Source organism: Cannabis sativa, chromosome 6, assembly GCF_029168945.1.
Source record: "Cannabis sativa cultivar Pink pepper isolate KNU-18-1 chromosome 6, ASM2916894v1, whole genome shotgun sequence".
Taxonomy (NCBI): Eukaryota; Viridiplantae; Streptophyta; class Magnoliopsida; order Rosales; family Cannabaceae; genus Cannabis; species Cannabis sativa.
In genome coordinates, this window is record NC_083606.1 from 10,673,033 (window position 1) to 10,693,453 (window position 20,421).

The 20,421-nt window shown below is 32.2% G+C and overlaps 3 protein-coding genes across 10 annotated transcripts; all 3 read left to right on the top strand.

The window, feature by feature from the left end:
- Positions 1–1,344: 1,344 nt before the first annotated feature.
- On the top strand, positions 1,345–6,939 carry LOC115725508 (phosphatidylinositol N-acetylglucosaminyltransferase subunit A). 6 transcript variants are annotated; one of them, XM_061117042.1, is made up of 11 exons: positions 1,371–1,717; positions 1,824–2,253; positions 2,415–2,670; positions 3,615–3,809; positions 4,069–4,641; positions 5,008–5,162; positions 5,349–5,439; positions 5,554–5,670; positions 5,766–5,869; positions 6,353–6,443; positions 6,531–6,939. In XM_061117042.1, the coding sequence occupies exons 4-11, from the start codon at positions 3,687–3,689 to the stop codon at positions 6,597–6,599; spliced, it is 1,323 nt and encodes a 440-aa protein (XP_060973025.1). In that variant the 5' UTR covers positions 1,371–1,717; positions 1,824–2,253; positions 2,415–2,670; positions 3,615–3,686; the 3' UTR covers positions 6,600–6,939. The 6 variants fall into 6 exon arrangements, with proteins under 6 accessions (XP_060973024.1, XP_030510916.1, XP_060973025.1 ...); XM_061117041.1 differs by lacking the exon at positions 1,824–2,253 and having other exon boundaries at positions 1,345–1,717; positions 2,330–2,670; XM_030655056.2 differs by lacking the exon at positions 1,824–2,253 and having other exon boundaries at positions 1,352–1,717.
- A 2,609-nt stretch (positions 6,940–9,548) lies between these two features.
- LOC115725509 (phosphatidylinositol N-acetylglucosaminyltransferase subunit A-like) lies at positions 9,549–19,161 on the top strand. 3 transcript variants are annotated; one of them, XM_061117047.1, is made up of 10 exons: positions 9,575–9,691; positions 15,401–15,454; positions 15,966–16,160; positions 16,420–16,992; positions 17,359–17,513; positions 17,700–17,790; positions 17,905–18,021; positions 18,117–18,220; positions 18,704–18,794; positions 18,882–19,161. In XM_061117047.1, the coding sequence occupies exons 3-10, from the start codon at positions 16,038–16,040 to the stop codon at positions 18,948–18,950; spliced, it is 1,323 nt and encodes a 440-aa protein (XP_060973030.1). In that variant the 5' UTR covers positions 9,575–9,691; positions 15,401–15,454; positions 15,966–16,037; the 3' UTR covers positions 18,951–19,161. The 3 variants fall into 3 exon arrangements, with proteins under 3 accessions (XP_060973029.1, XP_060973031.1, XP_060973030.1); XM_061117046.1 differs by lacking the exon at positions 15,401–15,454 and having other exon boundaries at positions 9,549–9,691; XM_061117048.1 differs by lacking the exon at positions 15,401–15,454 and having other exon boundaries at positions 9,555–9,691; positions 16,019–16,160.
- Positions 9,550–14,974, top strand: LOC115725507 (pentatricopeptide repeat-containing protein At1g74630-like). The gene is made up of 2 exons (XM_030655055.2): positions 9,550–9,691; positions 12,743–14,974. The coding sequence occupies exon 2, from the start codon at positions 12,791–12,793 to the stop codon at positions 14,747–14,749; it is 1,959 nt and encodes a 652-aa protein (XP_030510915.2). The 5' UTR covers positions 9,550–9,691; positions 12,743–12,790; the 3' UTR covers positions 14,750–14,974.
- Positions 19,162–20,421: the final 1,260 nt, after the last annotated feature.

The window sequence follows — 20,421 nt, forward strand, 5'->3', positions numbered from 1 at the left end:
AAAATTTTCTTTGAGTCATTTTATCAAATATATGGTATGCAATAATATAGATAAATTGTTGCTGTCCAAAAGAAAAGATTAAACACAGAAAATTTCTAGAAAGCAAACCATGACATAACACCAGTAAAGTCGTATGCTCGTTGTGTTCGTTGGTTCCCCCTGATAAAACTCCAGGAGTATCTACAAATGTAATGTCTTCTAACAGCTTTAGATGCAAAATAATAATATTTAGATACATAGTTAAATCAATTAAGATCACTGTAATTATAAAATGATAACCTACAGGATGTAGCATTTGAGAACACTCAAATTTTGATAAGAAAGTAATTCTGAATGTTGTAAGGCCACTGAAAGGCATATAATCTTGGACAAAGAATGTTGTTGCCAGGATACTCCTCTCACCAAGCCTGCATCGTAAACAACCATAAACCATAAGAATACAATAGAGAATCGATAAATAAAAATATACACTAAAGATGGAAAAAAAAATATTCACAACCTCGCCTATCAACTCATGATCTATCTCAGTTGCAAAATCCAGCGACGATTCCGCTGCTTTGCATATATATCTCAAAAACTCAGCCAAGAATGAAGCAATCACATCAGTACCAAATGCTTGCAGCCAAAAAGATTTATCGAATGAAGTCCGAATATAACGAAAGAACTCCAAAACCAGTGATTTAGGACAGAGATCAGTGCAATCTTGACATTTCGACAGGAACCGAGCGACGGCAAGGACAACATTGAGTTGAGATTCAGTGACGAGAGACTCTGTACCATTGGGGCTTCAATGATTGAAGTCGTAGAAGCCAGTGGTGGTCGGTAGCAGTCGTGAGGAGCAGCATATGCAGAGGCGAGAGATGGAATCCATTAATTCTGTGGTGCGATTTGGGATTTGGGATTTAGTTAGTCGGTCGAGACTGAAGAAAGAGGAAGGTAGTGGAGATAAGACCTCGCCATTTAGAAAAAGATTATAAATGGAGATCACTGATCGTTTTCTCGTAAAGATTTTTGAAATTTGGGTTTGAGAGAAGAAAGAAGATTCACATTTAATGTGGATGAAGAATCGCAGATACAGTTGCAGGGATGGAGAATTATTGGGATTGAAAATCGCATGGTTTTATTTGAGAAGAAAGAGGAATCGCAATATGGTTTGAATGACATTAATTAAAGGAAACGGTGGTCTCCGTTAAAGTTAACGGAATAAAAAATAACAAAACGTTAAACCAAAAATTGCCGTTAGATAGACACTTTTAATATATAAAGAGATTACTAACTGTTTCAAAAAAAAATTACTAAAATTTTCAAATAAATAAATAAATATTAGTAAAAAAATTAAAAAATTTAATATGAAAAAAATATCATTTCACAGTTTTTTTTTTTTTTTTGAAGGAATATCATTCCCCATTTTAGGTTCACCCTCTCACCACACGGTTTCTCTTCTCAGTCCCGGTGGAACTCTTTTCTGTCTGTCACCGACGGTCCAATCCGACCCCACCATGAGATTCGCCGGCCCCTAAAACCTAAAGCCCCTAAGCTCTCTCTCCCCTTCGAGATATTCTTTCTCTATCGTTCTCTTGCTCTCCGCGCATGACGACTCAGACGGCTATTGTTTAGCCATCGACGCCGCAGGCCGACCACAAATCAAGCTTCCTTCCCCTTTCTCGGTCCTCTCATTATCTCTCTCGATCTCTCGATGTGCTCTTTCTCTGAATGGGTAAGTCTCTCTCTGCTTTCTCTATTTTTTCCTCTCTTCTCTGTATATGAGTAATAGGCATAAACATAACCAATGATTAGATCTGAAGATAAATATTATTGTTTAGGTAGGCTTGGCTATGACCCCTTAACCAATGATTTCAAAGTGGTGGTGTTCACACCTCGACATTCTTTTAAAGAGGGTCTCCAAATTGGGATTTATAGTTTGAGAAACAATTCATGGAAAGCAATAACAATGCCTAACCTACTACTGTTACACCATCTATGGGCATTGGGCATGTCCATTAATGTTAATAACTTCATTCATTGGTCTATTGGCTATGAAAATAGTAATACAACTGATGATGAAGATGAACTGGAATTATTTACAGGGATAATTGCTTTTGATATAAGTAAGGAGAAATTTAATCTTATAAAGTTACCTCAATTTGAGAGAGGTAATGATGGTGGGGACATAGCTAAAATTTTTGGGTTTCTTTCTATGATATATGTGGATGAAGACACAGTAATTCACATATGGATTATGAAGTAGGCCTGGTAAATTTTGTTGAATAAGTTTTTTGAGCAATGTGATTCTGTTAGTTTCTTTATTTTTGACTGGTTATTGCTGTAGGTATGACACCAAGTGTAAGGATTCAAATTTTAGGTGAAAGATATCCTGTGTTTGACTTCACTACTTATGTTGAGATTGTTTTCAGGTTAAATGGGTGACAATTTCGTATATATGTTTTAAAAAGTGAGTTTAACACTTTTGGATCTTTCCTCAAATACGATCCACCCAACACGAAAGAAATCCTCTCATCGAGTAAAACATGATTCACCCAAAAATTGGTTTCGAAGCTCTTAATTATGTAATTGACTATTGAATGTTGCCGACGTTTGGGTTCCTCTGCTCCCTTTTGTGGATGGATGTGGATGTCATAGTCTAGATTTCTAAACCCAGTGTGAGTCTAGGTAAAGCTCCTATACACTTATATTTAATTTTCTTTTAATTGTATATGTATGTTTATTGTATACGACTCTTGGTTTGAATTTGTTTTTGAGTTTTGTGATATAATTTTTTTGATTTACTGTGCATATACTATTGTTTTTGTTCATTTTATCTATTTCCTGGGCTGGGTTATTTTCTTCAGGTGTATTCATGATATTGATTATTGTTAATGAACTTTCGTATTTTGATTAATCATAATTGATTTCTGAAAAAACAAAAATATTGTACGACTTTTTTTTTTGTGAGCAAACAGAGTTTATAAAGTAATCTCAGGAAAGGTTAGTCAGTTTTCAGTGTATTTTTTTTTATATAACATTAAACTTTCTGCTCAATTCCAGGACTTTGTGTTTATATGATGGAAGCTTCGTTGTTTTTCAGTCTAGATTATAAAGGTTGGAACACTTTAAGAAGTTTAGCATTTTCTGCTAGAGAAATTATCATTAATTTTGAAGACACTGGCACCCTCCAGATTTTTTCTCTTTAAACAGAGGAAGCCTGTTGAAAATGGAGAGCTTTGAATGTTTTGATTATGTTTCAAGTTCTTATTGTAGATGTTTTTTGGGACACCGTTGAGATTCTTGCAATGGTTTGAGTTTTAACTCATAAACCTTAGTTAGATTTTCAATTGGGTAGGGTAACTCTCTAATCCCAGTTCAGTGTAACCCAAAATTTGTGAAATGTTGTTGCATAGGCTTCAAAATTTCTGGCACTATTTACTAGCTTAGGCCTTATGCACATATTTGCCGAGCATAGAACAATAGAGATACATCATTATAATTTAGTGCCATCTGACTTGCTTCCTTTATGGTCCTTGAGATGCTAAACTGTGCATTAATTTTCGTGTTCATCAGTTTTCAATTTTCCAATAACGGTTTATTTAATTAACTGTCTGCTACTTTTTCCTTAGAGACCAAACAATAACGCCAAGATCTCATAGAATATTGGTGGATTGAACTTCAGTTCCAGCTAACTGGGATAGATGGGTGAGCAGAAGGAAAGGTTCAGAATTCTAATGGTCTCTGATTTTTTTTACCCCAATTTTGGGGGTGTGGAGAATCACATTTACTACCTCGCACAATGTCTAATAAAGCTTGGCCACAAGGTTAGAAAATGTTGTCACATATAGTAGCCATATGAAAGTACTATATTTATATTTATTTTGTTCCTATAACTGTAATACAAATGTATCGTTGGACCATTTTTTTTTAAAACTTGCACACGTATTTTCTTCCCCTTTTCCATCACATGACAGTGCATGTGCTAAATTGATGTTGGATTGTCTCATAATAAAAGGAAATTATGTTGTATTGATAATTATATTATGTTTGTGTTCGTGGACTCATTTTCTTCTGATTGTTAAGGTGGTGGTAATGACACATGCCTATGGGAACCGATCTGGAGTGAGATATATGACAGGAGGGCTGAAAGTTTACTATATACCATGGACACCCTTTGTGATGCAGAATACACTACCAACCTTCTATGGAACTCTTCCTATTATAAGGACTATACTTGTAAGAGAAAAGATATCATTGGTACATGGCCATCAAGCATTCTCAACTCTCTGTCATGAAGCTTTGATGCACGCACGCACAATGGGGTATAAGGCCGTGTTTACTGATCACTCACTCTATGGTTTTTCTGATGTTGGTAGCATCCACATGAATAAGGTTTTACAGTTTACTTTAGCGGATGTAACTCAGGCAATTTGTGTATCTCATACAAGCAAGGAAAATACAGTGCTACGCTCGGGTTTGCTGCCAGAGAAGGTTTTTGTGATACCTAATGCTGTTGACACAGCTATGTTCAAGCCTGCTGCAAAAAGACTTAGTCGTGATGAAATTGTTATTGTTGTTATTAGTAGGCTGGTGTACAGGAAAGGTGCTGATCTGCTTGTTGAAGTTATTCCAGAAGTCTGCCGATTATATCCCTTTGTGAGTTTTTTGAGAACGATATCATATTTCGTCTGCTGTTGTCTGACTCTCGATTTGGTTTTCATCTTTTTCAATTTGAAATCATATCAGCATAGTATACTTTCACTTCTTCACTGTGCAATATAATAATTATTACTGCTGCTGCAAAATTTTTCAAAACAAAAAAAAAAATAGCTGTTAGAGTTGGTACAAGGAGATATAAAGATCAGAAAATAAGTTCTTTCGTGGAAAACCAAAAATGACCTATCTAGTTGGTGCAAACACCCCTGTCTTTTTTGCTTTTTTCTCTTTTTTGTCCATTTTGAAACATAAAATTGTTAAGTTTGTTTATTGCTCTGGTTATCTCATTCAGAAATCTGTAATAAGGTTCGTTTCATTGTCGGAGGAGATGGACCTAAACGTGTGCGGTTAGAAGAGATGAGGGAGAAACATTCCCTTCAAGATCGTGTTGAAATGTTGGGTGCAGTCCCACATGCTCAAGTGCGTTCTGTCCTTGTTTCTGGCCATATATTCTTAAACAGGTACTTGATAATGCAAGGTAGGGGTACCTTATAATTCAGCTTAAGTTGTCTATTCATTTTTTTTTCTGCTATAATATTTTAACTCATCAATTACATACACGAGTAAAGCTATTTCACACCAATGGGTTTTGCATTTAATGTGCTCTCCGGAACCTCTATCTAAACATGGTTTCATCCCTATAACAGTTCCTTAACAGAAGCCTTTTGCATAGCCATACTAGAGGCTGCCAGTTGTGGATTATTGACTGTCAGTACACGTGTAGGAGGTGTTCCCGAGGTCCGTATAATGGGCCTAACTATTTATCATGCATGTTCAATGTTTGATCACAAAGTAACACACTTCAGTAATTTTGAGTACATTTTAGCTTAACTACTCCATTTCTGGCTGTAGGTTCTACCAGATGACATGATTGTACTAGCTGAACCAGATCCTGGTGATATGGTTCATGCAATCAAGAAGGCAATATCTATTCTTCCCATGATTGATCCCCAAGTGATGCACAATCGAGTATGGATATTTGATATTAAATAAATTGTCTGTGAAAGTTGACTACTTGAACAGTGGTTAAATGTGTTTTTTCTCATTTTCATGACTGCTGCTAGATGAAGGGGCTTTATGATTGGCATGATGTTGCCAAAAGGACAGAGATCGTGTATGATCGTGCACTAAAATGCACAAATCAAAGTCTTCTAGAAAGACTCTCTCGGTAAGCTTCTGAACATATCATTAAACAAAGATATGTGTTATTGATTACAGCAATGTTTTTTCTCAGAACAATGTATTTGTGCATGGATAGCATTTAGCTCAGCTTTTTTGTCACCCTTGTCTTTGCCTTTATTTGGGATAGAATTGATAAAAGTAGTATGCTGATGGGATTGATTTTGTTGTTTAAAGAATAAAGATTGACCCTTATCCCTACTAAATTAAACAAATTAAAACCTTCTGACTTAACTTTTGAATATGATTGCAAGATGTGAATTTTAGTCATGTCACAAAATTCTTTGTAATGGAGCAACACATGTTTTGGTTTTTAGGTTTTGGTCATCTGATTTGGGTTGCTTATTCAACTTTTTTCCACCTTAAATCCAATTACTTTTAGCCAGATAATTTCCTTAGCTATTTACATTAATTAACATTAGATAAATTAGTAATATTGAAGGCTCAAGAGTTAATTTCATATTCTTGTCAGGTATCTCTCGTGTGGATCATGGGCAGGCAAGCTATTTTGCTTGGTAATGATCATCGATTTTTTGCTATGGCGACTGTTGCAATTGTGGCAGGTTTAGAGTTTCTCCATGTCACTTTTAGCCTTCTTCATTATCACATCAAAATTTTCTTTTCAATAATCTCTTTTTTTATTCTGGCAGCCCGCAGAGCGTATCGAGGAGGTGCCTGATTTTACCATGTTCCATGATGAAGACTGCAGTAGACCTTGAGATATAGTTTTGTATTTCATGTCCACAACAAGGGGAAATGTTAAATGTTAAGAGCCAAGTTTGTGTTTCAGATTGAGTACTAGAGCTAAATAGTTAGTGACAGTATATTTTTGTTCAGATTTATTGAAGATTGGACTTTTATTAAAGTACAAAAATTGATGAGTTATGAAGATTGCTTGACTGGCAAACATAAACATGATTTTTTTAGTTATACAGGTTGTGTTAGGTCAATTTTATTTAATGTTAGATTTGAGTTTGATATTTGTTTGTAATACATAAGTCTCGACATGATATGAACATGATTGACGAACACAAATTGCTAAGTGTTTGCATTGCTGAATCTTGGTTGGTCAGTTGGTGTATGATTGAATAGATCATGAGTGTGTGTTGGTTTAGTACCATCCTTTTTATCTAAATACATGTTTGGTACACTAAAATACTCATTTGGTATCCTTAACTCAAATATGATCAACTGGCTAGTCTGTCTTTAACTACACAAGTTTCATAATCCTAATAAAAATTGAGAAAATTTCACTACATACTTCTTTTCAATTAATGCCTATACCCTTAATTTTTATTCCCTCTTTTAAAATCTATTATGCTTACTTTTTTTTAATCATTCTACTAATTTTATCTTTATTACTTCACGATAGTCTTTATTTTTCTTTAATTAAAATTTTACCCCAACTTTTCTACAAACCTATACATCTATCTCTAAAGAACACAATGTATTATATTTAAAATTATGTCTTAATTATGTGAGAGTGTGAAGATAATTTAGGTATAATACTCATAAAAAGAGATATATTTGAATTAAATTTTCTTTAAAGGTAAACTTAATTGATGTATAAAAAAAAGGATTATTTCACAAATACACAAAAACAATAAAAAAATTACAAAAATACGGTTTCACGGAATTTTAAATATTTTTATGATTTTTATTTACAGAAAATACAGTCTTTTTATGTTGTACTCTTGTTAATTTGTTATTGATTTTTTGTTATCTGTATGTTATTTTTTGTTATTGTTTAGATATTATTTTGATGTTACTTTTATATAGTTTTCTTATTGTTTCTATGAAAAATTGTAAAAATATATAAAAAAAAAACTTTAAATGTAAAAATATAATTTTTTTTTACAAAAAATAATGCCTTATGTATTTATCCAAAAAAAAAAAGAAGGTATTCTTCAATTTCTCCCATAAAAGAAATTATATTCTATACCCCTTTTATATTTTCCTCTTTTATTTTTATCATTTTTTTTTTAAAATTCTATTATTTTTACCTCTTTTTTAAATACTGCATCAATTTTGTTTGTCACTTCAAGATACTTTCCATGTGACCAGAGCCGGTCTAAAGGTATATGAGGCCTAAGGCAAAATTAAATCTTGGGGCCCCTACATATATAGTTTAATTATTATCAAAATGATAATTGTAGACTTGTAATAATTTAGTGTGATGGTAAAACTTTTGAAAACTCTTAAGAACTCTAAGATTCAATCATTCATACATACTCATTAAATAGTTTATTTTTTTAAAAAATAGAAAAGTAGATATTGGAAATTAATTCCTTGACCTTAAATTAAGACTTTTTGCCACTACACCAAACAATATTTATTATACTTTCTTATTATTTAATATTTTATCTATATACTAATAATTTTTTTTTACAGTTTCAGGACCCTAAGCGTTCAGGCCCCGAGGCACATGCCTAGCTCGTCTATCCTCAGAGTCGGCCGTGTCTATAATTCACAATTTTTTGTCTAAAGCATGTCAACTTGCATAACTTATTACCTATTAAGTTCTCTTTATTTGCTAATACTGCATTATTCTCATATACTAATTCACACATATATTTTATTGCAAGATAATTCATACTACTCTTCTTCTTTTAAGTTGCAAAATGTTGAAGTAAATGCTCTTTTTTCTTCTTCTTCTTTTGGTATTATTTCACTAAAAAAGATATATTTGTATGTATAGATACCATTCCATTATTGTTGTTTTAAATGATAGAAATTACTTTTTATGTATGTACAAAAATATTTCCATGTAATTATAAAATATTTGAATACTGAAATTATAAAATTTGCAAGTTCAAAATACTTTTGCTCTGATGTAGGCTATCTTTGCATAAGAAGTACTCATAGTAAAACTAATTTAATAATATTTAAACACAAAATGATATTTTAAATAATAAAATATATTATTAATATCTTTATAATTATTTAATCGACAAAATTGGTAATTTTTAAATTATATAAATAATCATGACATTTTTACAAAAGTACATGTGATATAATTTAGTAACATTTTTAAAATGTCACTAAAATTATTTGAAATAAATATAGTGACATTTGAAATGTTATTAATTATTATTTTAGTCGCATTTTTAAATGTTACTAAAATTATTTAGTGACATTTAACTTTACTTCACATTGAAATATCTTACATTTTTCACAATGTTACAAAAGCTATAAATGTTAATAAAAGTGACATTTTAAAATGTTACTAAAATGTTAATACGTTAACCCTTATTTTACATATTCTATTCTTTTTTTTTAGTGTTTATTTTAAATTTCTTTATAAAAAGAAAAATAAAAAGATATTCCCAACCAAATTGAGTTGGGCTATGAGGTTATGGGCCGCGTGTCTATCAATTGGGCTGGCCCAGATCGAAATGGGTCCTAAGCCCAAGATGTGATCTCAATCAAATACCAAATTATCAATAGAAATGGCAAATTGGGGTTTTTTCGCGGATCGGATCGGGGCCTTGACCCGATGGAGCAGTCCCGCCCCGGTACAATCGAATCGATATTCGGGTCTTTGTCCCGCCGCGCCCCGCCCCGGTTAGGTTTTTTTGCGGGTCGGGTATGACCCGATCCGCTAATGCATTAACTTAAAAAAAAAAAAAAAATCAAATTCCTAACCCTAAATCCCTAAATTAAAAATTCGAAGACTCCCCCATTGGTGAATACTGAATTAACAGTTCTCCCATCCCACCACCATTGATTATCTCTGTGCGCCTCTCACCTTCCCTCGCCAGTTGTCACACCCAGCTCCGGCCTCACTCTCTATTTTTGTCGACGACTGCAGGTATGAATCTCCACCAGTTATTTTTTTGATTTGGTTTTGATTTCAACATCTGGGTATTATTGGGTCACGTTCTGTAATTGCATTCACGTTCTGTCATTCATAATTTCTCATAAACGGCTTACTTCATCATCTTTAACTAAAACGGGTCCCATATCATTAAAGGTTATATCTTAAAGAGAAGCAAGAAACAATGTCCTACTTCTCTTACGTTCATTAAGCTTAACTTTTGTAAATCTTGGCAACAGAGATTAAAAAAGAACCTAACTAAAGCTATTATAAACATATATTATATATATGCTTATTGTTTGTTTGTGTATTCAAACAATTCTTCTTGAAATGATTGAATGAGGAAATAGTAAATTATTAAATATATATAGTGAGAGGCTGCACATGTGTGGCCCATGAAACGAGCTACTTTTTGACTTGGGGTTTCTTGGTGGGTCCCCATTCCTTGGCTAACATCATCACTCTTCTTCTTCAAGGTGTTGACTGTTGAAGTTGAACCACTGCCTTTACTCACCACTCTTGTTCTTGGTGTTCTGATTTTGGTTACCCTCAAAAGAATTGTCTTTTCCACTAAGAAGAAGAGTGAATTCTCCAAACTCCCTCCTGTGCCTAGTAATTGTTTGTTGTTTTGTTTTAATGGGGTTTTTATTTTGTGATTAAAGATTGGATAAGTGGGATTTGTTTTTAAAGAAAAAAAAAAAGAAATTATAGAATTGGGGTGTTTAGTTTGAGGTGTTATATATTTGACTAATATATGTCTTTGATAAGTGGGATTTACGGTTAGTAAAAAAAGTTTATTAAGAAATATAAAAAAAAAAAATAAGAGAATGTATATTTTTATTAAAAAAAAAACTCCTAATGTTAAATTTGATAAATTTTAAAATAATTATAAAATATAATTAAATACTTTAATTGATTCAATAAAAATTCTTATAAAATTTTAGGAAAATATTTTTCTCTTAACTTATAAAGTCACTTATAAAATAAAATTTGAAGAAGTAAATTTGAAAAAAAAAAAAAATCGGGTCAAACCCGACCCAGTTGGGTTGGGTCGGGTCAGACCCAATTACTTTTTTAAGGTAATCGGGGCGGGGCGGGGCAATAGCTTGTCGAGGCGGGCGGGGCAGACCCGCCCCATTTGCCATTAATACTTTCGGCCCAATACAAGTGGCGGACATGGACCTCATTGTCGTGAGGATTGCTATGTCCATTGGGCTTTCCATTATACCCCTTTCCTCTCAAATGGGTAAATTGAAAAATAACTCTTTTATTTATCAATAAATGAAAGGAATTATTTCACAAAAACATAAAAACAATAAAAAAATTTATAAAAATATGGTTTCATGGTATTTTAAATATTTTTACGATTTTATTTACAAAAAATACGGTCTTTTTATGTTGTAATCTTATTAATTTGTTGTTGATTTTTTGTTATATGTATATTATTTTTTGTTGTTATTTTCATGTTACTTTTATGTAGTTTTCTTGTTAATTTTATGTTGTTTTCGTGTTATTTTTTAGAAAATCGTAAAAATGTGAAAAAACATTCTTTGAACGTAAAAATGTAAATATTTTACAAAAAATGATGCCTTATGTAATTATTCCAATTAAAAAATACCTCTTTTATTTATCAATAAACCAAATCTACCTCTAATTTTTAATTATTGAAACATACCTTTTTTTATATGTACTGTACCCAAAATACCCTCACATAAAGGAGTCACATGCAGGGCCGGCCCTGAGGGTAGGCAGGCTACGCATGCGCCTCGAGCCCTCGAACGCTTAGGCCCCGAAATTGTAAATAAAAAAAAATTAATACATAGGTAAAGTGTTAAATAATAAGAAAATATAACAAAAATTATTTGGTGTAGTAGTAAAAAGTCTTACTTTAAAGTAAGAGGTCATGGATTCAATTCCCAACCTCTACTTTTTAATTTTTTTAAAAAATATTTAATGTGTAGTTATGAGGGATTGAACCTTTGACCTCTTAAGAGTTTTTTAAAATTTTATCATTACACTAAGCACTAGAACTATCATTTTTATAATAGTTAAACTATGTATAGGGGCCCAAAATTTGATTTCGCCTTAGGCTCCATATACCTTAGGACCGGCCCTGAACACATGTAATATACATGGTCGGCTTTAACCCTGTGCAAGCTGTGCAATTGCACAGGGCCCAACCTTGCACAGGACCAACTAAATAAAAGCTAAAATATTTATCATTTTTAAATTTAAATCCTTTTCAGTTTATTTTTTTTTTCATTTTTTTAATTAATGACCCACCTCTTTATACTTAGAATCTCCTCCAATTTATAGGAGTTTAATATTTTTTTTTTTCAATCTTTTATATTCCATTCAATATATGTTTGATAGTGGAATATATATATATAATATCTTTTAGTTGTTTCAAAAATTGATTAATAAATATTTTTTTTTCATCATATATATTTAAATATTTCTATTCAATTTTAAGTTTTTCATTTTAAAAAAAAAAATATATCAAAAGAGAAAAGAAAAATATACACACGATTATATATATGAGTTAATGGCAAGACTTTATTTTTTTGAAAAAAACTTATCAAATATGAATGAAACATTTTTTTTAACTAAAACTTCTAGAAGTAAATTTTTAAACTTGATATACTTAAAAAAAATAAATAAAAAAATTGAACATAAAATTTAATTATACTATTATTTTTATTAAGGGCCAAATTTTTAAGATTGGAACAGGGCCTCTAAAATATTTAAGACGGCCTCGTAATATATGTAATATGTTTGAAGTTTTTTAAACAATTATAGTACACTATAATATCTATTTATGGTATTGTAAATTGGGGTGATATTTTTTTTTAAAACTCGGGTGATGTTATAACAAATAGTCTTATGAAACAAAAAATTAAAAAAAAATATATATATTTTGATACGTGTGAGCATGAAAATCGACTATGAATTTTAATTTGCACTAATCTAATTCATATATATTGTTGTGATTACACTTAGAAGAAGAAGAGTTATTTATTTATTTTTTTTTTTTGATAATTGAAGAAGAGTTGTCTGATTATGAAGAACAATTAACCATGGAGAACTACAGCAATGGCAGAAAAATTATTCCTTTCTTTGTTAACAAAGTCAAAAACCCTCAAAACCACAAAGCAACTCCATTCATTTCTCTACAAAAACGCTCTTCAAAACCATCCTTTACTCTTCTCCAAACTCCTCCTCCACTGCGCCATAACCATCACCGGCAACGGCTCCGGCGAAGAACAGCCTCTCCACTACGCTCGGCGTCTTCTCTCCCACTCATCTCCAAACCCACCTGATGCTTTCATGTACAACACACTCATTCGAGGTCTAATTGATTTTCCCCAAATTGCTGTAAATACCTTTATGGAAATGAGATTAAAACCCTTATCATCTCCCATTGATAGTTTTACTTTCGTTTTTCTTATTAAATCAGCTGCTAATTTGAGATGTGTTAGGTTTGGGATTCAACTTCATTGTCAAGCTTTGATTCATGGGCTTGATACACATCTTTTTGTTGGGACAACACTCGTGAGTATGTACTCTGAATGTGGGGTTTTGAATTTTGCTAAAAAAGTGTTTGATGAAATGTCTGAACCAAATGTTGTTGCGTGGAATGCTTTTCTTAATGGTTGTTTTAAATGTGGTGATTTGAGAAGTGGTGAAGAGTTTTTTGAAATGATGCCTATTAGGAATTTGAGTTCTTGGGATATTTTGCTTAATGGGTATGTTAAGTTAGGTGAGATTGAGTTAGCAAAGATTACTTTTTTAAGAATGAGTGTTAAGGATGATGTTTCTTGGAGTACTATGATTGTTGGGTTTGCTCAAAATGGTTGTTTTGATGAAGCTTTTGGGTTTTTTAGAGAGATTCATAAGTTGAGATTGAAGCCTAATGAAGCTAGTTTAAGTGGGGTGTTATCTGCATCTGCACAGGCTGGTGCTTTTGAATTTGCTAAGGTTGTTCATTGTTTGATTGAGAAGAGTGGTTTTGTGTGGATGGTTTCGGTGTGTAATGCACTTCTCGATACTTATTCTAAGTGTGGGGATTTAGGTATGGCTCGGTTAGTTTTCGAAAGAATGTTGGAGAAGAAGAAGAGTGTTGTTTCGTGGACATCGATGATAGCTTCACTTGCTATGCATGGTTATGGTGTTGAAGCTATAGAGCTCTTCCATAAGATGGAAAATTGTGGAATTAAGCCTGATGGGGTTAGTTTCATTTCGGTTTTGTATGCTTGTAGTCATGCCGGTTTGATTGAAGAAGGGTGTAGATATTTCTCGATGATGAGAGATTTCGATATAGAACCTACTATTGAACATTATGGTTGTATGGTTGATCTTTATGGGAGAGCTGGTAAATTGGAGAAGGCTTATGAGTTTGCTTGTGAAATGCCAATTTCACCGAATGACATCATTTGGAGGACTCTTTTAGGGGCTTGCAGCCTTCATGGTAATGTTAAATTGGCCGAGCAGATAAAGAAGAGACTTTCGAGATTCGATCTTGACAATTCTAGCAGTGGTGATCATGTTCTTTTGTCGAATGTATATGCCAGTTTAGGGAAATGGGAAGATGTTGCTTCGGTTAGAAGATCAGCGAGCGAGCAGAAGATAAAGAAAGCTCCCGGATGGAGCATGATTGAAGTTGAGAAGCTAGTTTATCGGTTTATGGCTGATCAGAAACAAGATGAGATTGTGAAAGAAGCTTATGAAAAATTGAGGGAAATAATGTTGAGACTTAAAGTTGAAGGTGGATATGTACCCGAAATCGGGAATGTTTTACATGATGTTGAAGAAGAGGAAAAGGAAGATTCAGTGAGTAGGCATAGTGAGAAACTAGCGGTAGCTTTTGGGATAGCTCGATTAAGAGAAGGAAATGTTGTACTTCGAATTGTGAAGAATTTGAGGATTTGTAGAGATTGTCATGTTGTGATGAAGCTTATTTCTAAGGTTTATGGATTGGAAATAGTGGTGAGAGATAGAAGCCGGTTCCACTCATTCAAAGATGGCTCTTGTTCTTGCAAAGATTACTGGTGATATGAGCAACACCGAAATGAAATCGAACAACAACATTTTCGTCGTCCAAAGGAACTGTTGATTGTGTCCATGCTGATTGTGCTTGATGAAGCCATGATTAACAGCTACAGACAGATCCAAAGAATCTTTTGAAGAAGCCAATTTTGATAAAATATAGTTAAATCTGTTATTTGTTCACTGATATAATAATAATAATAATAATAATAATAATAAATTTTACTTTAATGTTTTATAAATTTAATTAGATGATAATAATATTATAATTGTTATTTAAATATTACGTACGGAATTTTTGCATAAAAAAGATATATATATATTTTAAATTTTAAAATTAGGGTTAGCGTTAAAAAAATTAAAAGATAATTTGAAAAAGAATATGTTAAAATTTATAAAGGTAGTTCGAGTATGATTAGAATATAATAAAACTATTTAAATTACTATTAGAATAGTGTCCGTACGTCTATATATATATTATATTACATTATATTTTGATAAAATAGAAGTGAAGAAATATTGGCAACCTTAGTGTTTATATTGTACGACTTTTTTTTTTGTGAGCAAACAGAGTTTATAAAGTAATCTCAGGAAAGGTTTGTCAGTTTTCAGTGTATTTTTTTTTTATATAACATTAAACTTTCTGCTCAATTCCAGGACTTTGTGTTTATATGATGGAAGCTTCGTTGTTTTTCAGTCTAGATTATAAAGGTTGGAACACTCCAAGAAGTTTAGCATTTTCTGCTAGAGAAATTATCATTAATTTTGAAGACACTGGCACCCTCCAGATTTTTTCTCTTTAAACAGAGGAAGCCTGTTGAAAATGGAGAGCTTTGAATGTTTTGATTATGTTTCAAGTTCTTATTGTAGATGTTTTGTGGGACACCGTTGAGATTCTTGCAATGGTTTGAGTTTTAACTCATAAACCTTAGTTAGATTTTCAATTGGGTAGGGTAACTCTCTAATCCCAGTTCAGTGTAACCCAAAATTTGTTAAATGTTGTTGCATAGGCTTCAAAATTTCTGGCACTATTTACTAGCTTAGGCCTTATGCACATATTTGCCGAGCATAGAACAATAGAGATACATCATTATAATTTAGTGCCATCTGACTTGCTTCCTTTATGGTCCTTGAGATGCTAAACTGTGCATTAATTGTCGTGTTCATCAGTTTTCAATTTTCCAATAACGGTTTATTTAATTGTCTGCTACTTTTTCCTTAGAGACCAAACAATAACGCCAAGATCTCATAGAATATTGGTGGATTGAACTTCAGTTCCAGCTAACTGGGATAGATGGGTGAGCAGAAGGAAAGGTTCAAAATTCTAATGGTCTCTGATTTTTTTTACCCCAATTTTGGGGGTGTGGAGAATCACATTTACTACCTCGCACAATGTCTAATAAAGCTTGGCCACAAGGTTAGAAAATGTTGTCACATATAGTAGCCATATGAAAGTACTATATTTATATTTATTTTGTTCCTATAACTGTAATACAAATGTATCGTTGGACCATTTTTTTTTAAAACTTGCACACGTATTTTCTTCCCCTTTTCCATCACATGACAGTGCATGTGCTAAATTGATGTTGGATTGTCTCATAATAAAAGGAAATTATGCTGTATTGATAATTATATTATGTTTGTATTCGTGGACTCATTTTCTTTTGATTGGTAAGGTGGTGGTAATGACACATGCCTATGGGAACCGATCTGGAGTGAGATATATGACGAGAGGGCTGAAAGTTTACTATATACCATGGACACCCTTTGTGATGCAGAATACACTACCAACCTTCTATGGAACTCTTCCTATTATAAGGACTATACTTGTAAGAGAAAAGATATCATTGGTACATGGCCATCAAGCATTCTCAACTCTCTGTCATGAAGCTTTGATGCACGCACGCACAATGGGGTATAAGGCCGTGTTTACTGATCACTCACTCTATGGTTTTTCTGATGTTGGTAGCATCCACATGAATAAGGTTTTACAGTTTACTTTAGCGGATGTAACTCAGGCAATTTGTGTATCTCATACAAGCAAGGAAAATACAGTGCTACGCTCGGGTTTGCTGCCAGAGAAGGTTTTTGTGATACCTAATGCTGTTGACACAGCTATGTTCAAGCCTGCTGCAAAAAGACTTAGTCGTGATGAAATTGTTATTGTTGTTATTAGTAGGCTGGTGTACAGGAAAGGTGCTGATCTGCTTGTTGAAGTTATTCCAGAAGTCTGCCGATTATATCCCTTTGTGAGTTTTTTGAGAACGATATCATATTTCGTCTGCTGTTGTCTGACTCTCGATTTGGTTTTCATCTTTTTCAATTTGAAATCATATCAGCATAGTATACTTTCACTTCTTCACTGTGCAATATAATAATTATTACTGCTGCTGCAAAATTTTTCAAAACAAAAAAAAAAATAGCTGTTAGAGTTGGTACAAGGAGATATAAAGATCAGAAAATAAGTTCTTTCGTGGAAAACCAAAAATGACCTATCTAGTTGGTGCAAACACCCCTGTCTTTTTTGCTTTTTTCTCTTTTTTGTCCATTTTGAAACATAAAATTGTTAAGTTTGTTTATTGCTCTGGTTATCTCATTCAGAAATCTGTAATAAGGTTCGTTTCATTGTCGGAGGAGATGGACCTAAACGTGTGCGGTTAGAAGAGATGAGGGAGAAACATTCCCTTCAAGATCGTGTTGAAATGTTGGGTGCAGTCCCACATGCTCAAGTGCGTTCTGTCCTTGTTTCTGGCCATATATTCTTAAACAGGTACTTGATAATGCAAGGTAGGGGTACCTTATAATTCAGCTTAAGTTGTCTATTCATTTTTTTTTCTGCTATAATATTTTAACTCATCAATTACATACACGAGTAAAGCTATTTCACACCAATGGGTTTTGCATTTAATGTGCTCTCCGGAACCTCTATCTAAACATGGTTTCATCCCTATAACAGTTCCTTAACAGAAGCCTTTTGCATAGCCATACTAGAGGCTGCCAGTTGTGGATTATTGACTGTCAGTACACGTGTAGGAGGTGTTCCCGAGGTCCGTATAATGGGCCTAACTATTTATCATGCATGTTCAATGTTTGATCACAAAGTAACACACTTCAGTAATTTTGAGTACATTTTAGCTTAACTACTCCATTTCTGGCTGTAGGTTCTACCAGATGACATGATTGTACTAGCTGAACCAGATCCTGGTGATATGGTTCATGCAATCAAGAAGGCAATATCTATTCTTCCCATGATTGATCCCCAAGTGATGCACAATCGAGTAAGGATATTTGATATTAAATAAATTGTCTGTGAAAGTTGACTACTTGAACAGTGGTTAAATGTGTTTTTTCTCATTTTCATGACTGCTGCTAGATGAAGGGGCTTTATGATTGGCATGATGTTGCCAAAAGGACAGAGATCGTGTATGATCGCGCACTAAAATGCACAAATCAAAGTCTTCTACAAAGACTCTCTCGGTAAGCTTCTGAACATATCATTAAACAAAGATATGTGTTATTGATTACAGCAATGTTTTTTCTCAGAACAATGTATTTGTGCATGGATAGCATTTAGCTCAGCTTTTTTGTCACCCTTGTCTTTGCCTTTATTTGGGATAGAATTGATAAAAGTAGTATGCTGATGGGATTGATTTTGTTGTTTAAAGAATAAAGATTGACCCTTATCCCTCCTAAATAAAACAAATTAAAACCTTCTGACTTAACTTTTGAATATGATTGCAAGATGTGAATTTTAGTCATGTCACAAAATTCTTTGTAATGGAGCAACACATGTTTTGGTTTTTAGGTTTTGGTCATCTGATTTGGGTTGCTTATTCAACTTTTTTCCACCTTAAATCCAATTACTTTTAGCCAGATAATTTCCTTAGCTATTTACATTAATTAACATTAGATAAATTAGTAATATTGAAGGCTCAAGAGTTAATTTCATATTCTTGTCAGGTATCTCTCGTGTGGATCATGGGCAGGCAAGCTATTTTGCTTGGTAATGATCATCGATTTTTTGCTATGGCGACTGTTGCAATTGTGGCAGGTTTAGAGTTTCTCCATGTCACTTTTAGCCTTCTTCATTATCACATCAAAATTTTCTTTTCAATAATCTCTTTTTTTATTCTGGCAGCCCGCAGAGCGTATCGAGGAGGTACCTGATTTTACCATGTTCCATGATGAAGACTGCAGTAGACCTTGAGATATAGTTTTGTATTTCATGTCCACAACAAGGGGAAATGTTAAATGTTAAGAGCCAAGTTTGTGTTTCAGATTGAGTACTAGAGCTAAATAGTTAGTGACAGTATATTTTTGTTCAGATTTATTGAAGATTGGACTTTTATTAAAGTACAAAAATTGATGAGTTATGAAGATTGCTTGACTGGCAAACATAAACATGATTTTTTTAGTTATACAGGTTGTGTTAGGTCAATTTTATTTAATGTTAGATTTGAGTTTGATATTTGTTTGTAATACATAAGTCTCGACATGATATGAACATGATTGACGAACACAAATTGCTAAGTGTTGGTTTAGTACCATCCTTTTTATCTAAATACATGTTTGGTACACTAAAATACTCATTTGGTATCCTTAACTCAAATATGATCAACTGGCTAGTCTGTCTTTAACTACACAAGTTTCATAATTCTAATAAAAATTGAGAAAATTTCACTACATACTTCTTTTAAATTAATGCCTATACCCTTAATTTTTATTCCCTCTTTTAAAATCTACTAGTTGGGTCTAACGTACACGTGAGCCCATAGTTCAAATATTTTTTCAATAAATTTGTAATATGTTGATTTTTTTTACCATCTCTAATGGGAGCTGTGAAAATTGATTTATATTTGTTACAAATAATGGTTTTGTGATATTTTTGCATCAATTTTTACTATTATGCTCCAATTATTATTATAAATTTTAATGCAAAATTTAATTTATCATTAAATGTTCATCTAACAATTTATTAAAAATATAAAATGATATGCAAACATGTTAATTAAACTTTTATAATAAAATATTAAAAATAGCATAATAGTAATTATAAAATCATAGCATTCATTGTAATGCAAATTTTACATTATACTATATTGTGATCCAAATTTAGATTACTTTTTGTTATGTGAGATATTTGTATCACAATTTGACACACCATTAGAGTAGACTTTTGACAAAATAAGCTATATTTTATATTTGCTCACTTATTTGCATCGCCATTTGAGATGTTCTTAGTCTTCATTGTTTTTTGTAAATTAACAAGAGCCAAAATTATTTATTAATTTTGTGACTCTTAAAAATATTTAGGATATTTTACACACATTTTATTTTTGTAAAATAGAATACTTTAGATTTTTTTTAAGAGAAAAATAATCAATACATAAAATACCTAATTTATTTTATAAAATAAATAATACATAAAGTTTTTATTAAGTTAATTTTTTTTTTAATAATGAAGTATACGAGTGTAAATAGAACTCTAAAATTATTAACAATTTTATTACAGTTATAGATTATAGATAAATATTATCTCAATTTAATTATTTACACTAATAAATTCATTTATTATATGGTATGATTATTAGTATATATATATATTGATTATATAATTATCAAAGGCAAAATATTCACTTAAAAGAATAAAGAAACCTTATTAATTTAAAATTATATTT

What these genes read in the sequence shown, in the direction of transcription:
- LOC115725509 (XM_061117046.1), top strand. Translation starts at nt 16,038, where the DNA reads ATGGGTGAGCAGAAGGAAAGGTTCAAAATTCTAATGGTCTCTGATTTT. An exon ending in TCTGCCGATTATATCCCTTT is followed by an intron (nt 16,993 to 17,358) that starts GTGAGTTTTTTG and finishes ATCTGTAATAAG; the next exon opens with GTTCGTTTCATTGTCGGAGG. An exon ending in CCCAAGTGATGCACAATCGA is followed by an intron (nt 18,022 to 18,116) that starts GTAAGGATATTT and finishes GACTGCTGCTAG; the next exon opens with ATGAAGGGGCTTTATGATTG.
- LOC115725508 (XM_061117041.1), top strand. Translation starts at nt 3,687, where the DNA reads ATGGGTGAGCAGAAGGAAAGGTTCAGAATTCTAATGGTCTCTGATTTT. An exon ending in TAATAAAGCTTGGCCACAAG is followed by an intron (nt 3,810 to 4,068) that starts GTTAGAAAATGT and finishes CTGATTGTTAAG; the next exon opens with GTGGTGGTAATGACACATGC. An exon ending in GGCCATATATTCTTAAACAG is followed by an intron (nt 5,163 to 5,348) that starts GTACTTGATAAT and finishes TCCCTATAACAG; the next exon opens with TTCCTTAACAGAAGCCTTTT.
- LOC115725507 (XM_030655055.2), top strand. Translation starts at nt 12,791, where the DNA reads ATGGCAGAAAAATTATTCCTTTCTTTGTTAACAAAGTCAAAAACCCTC.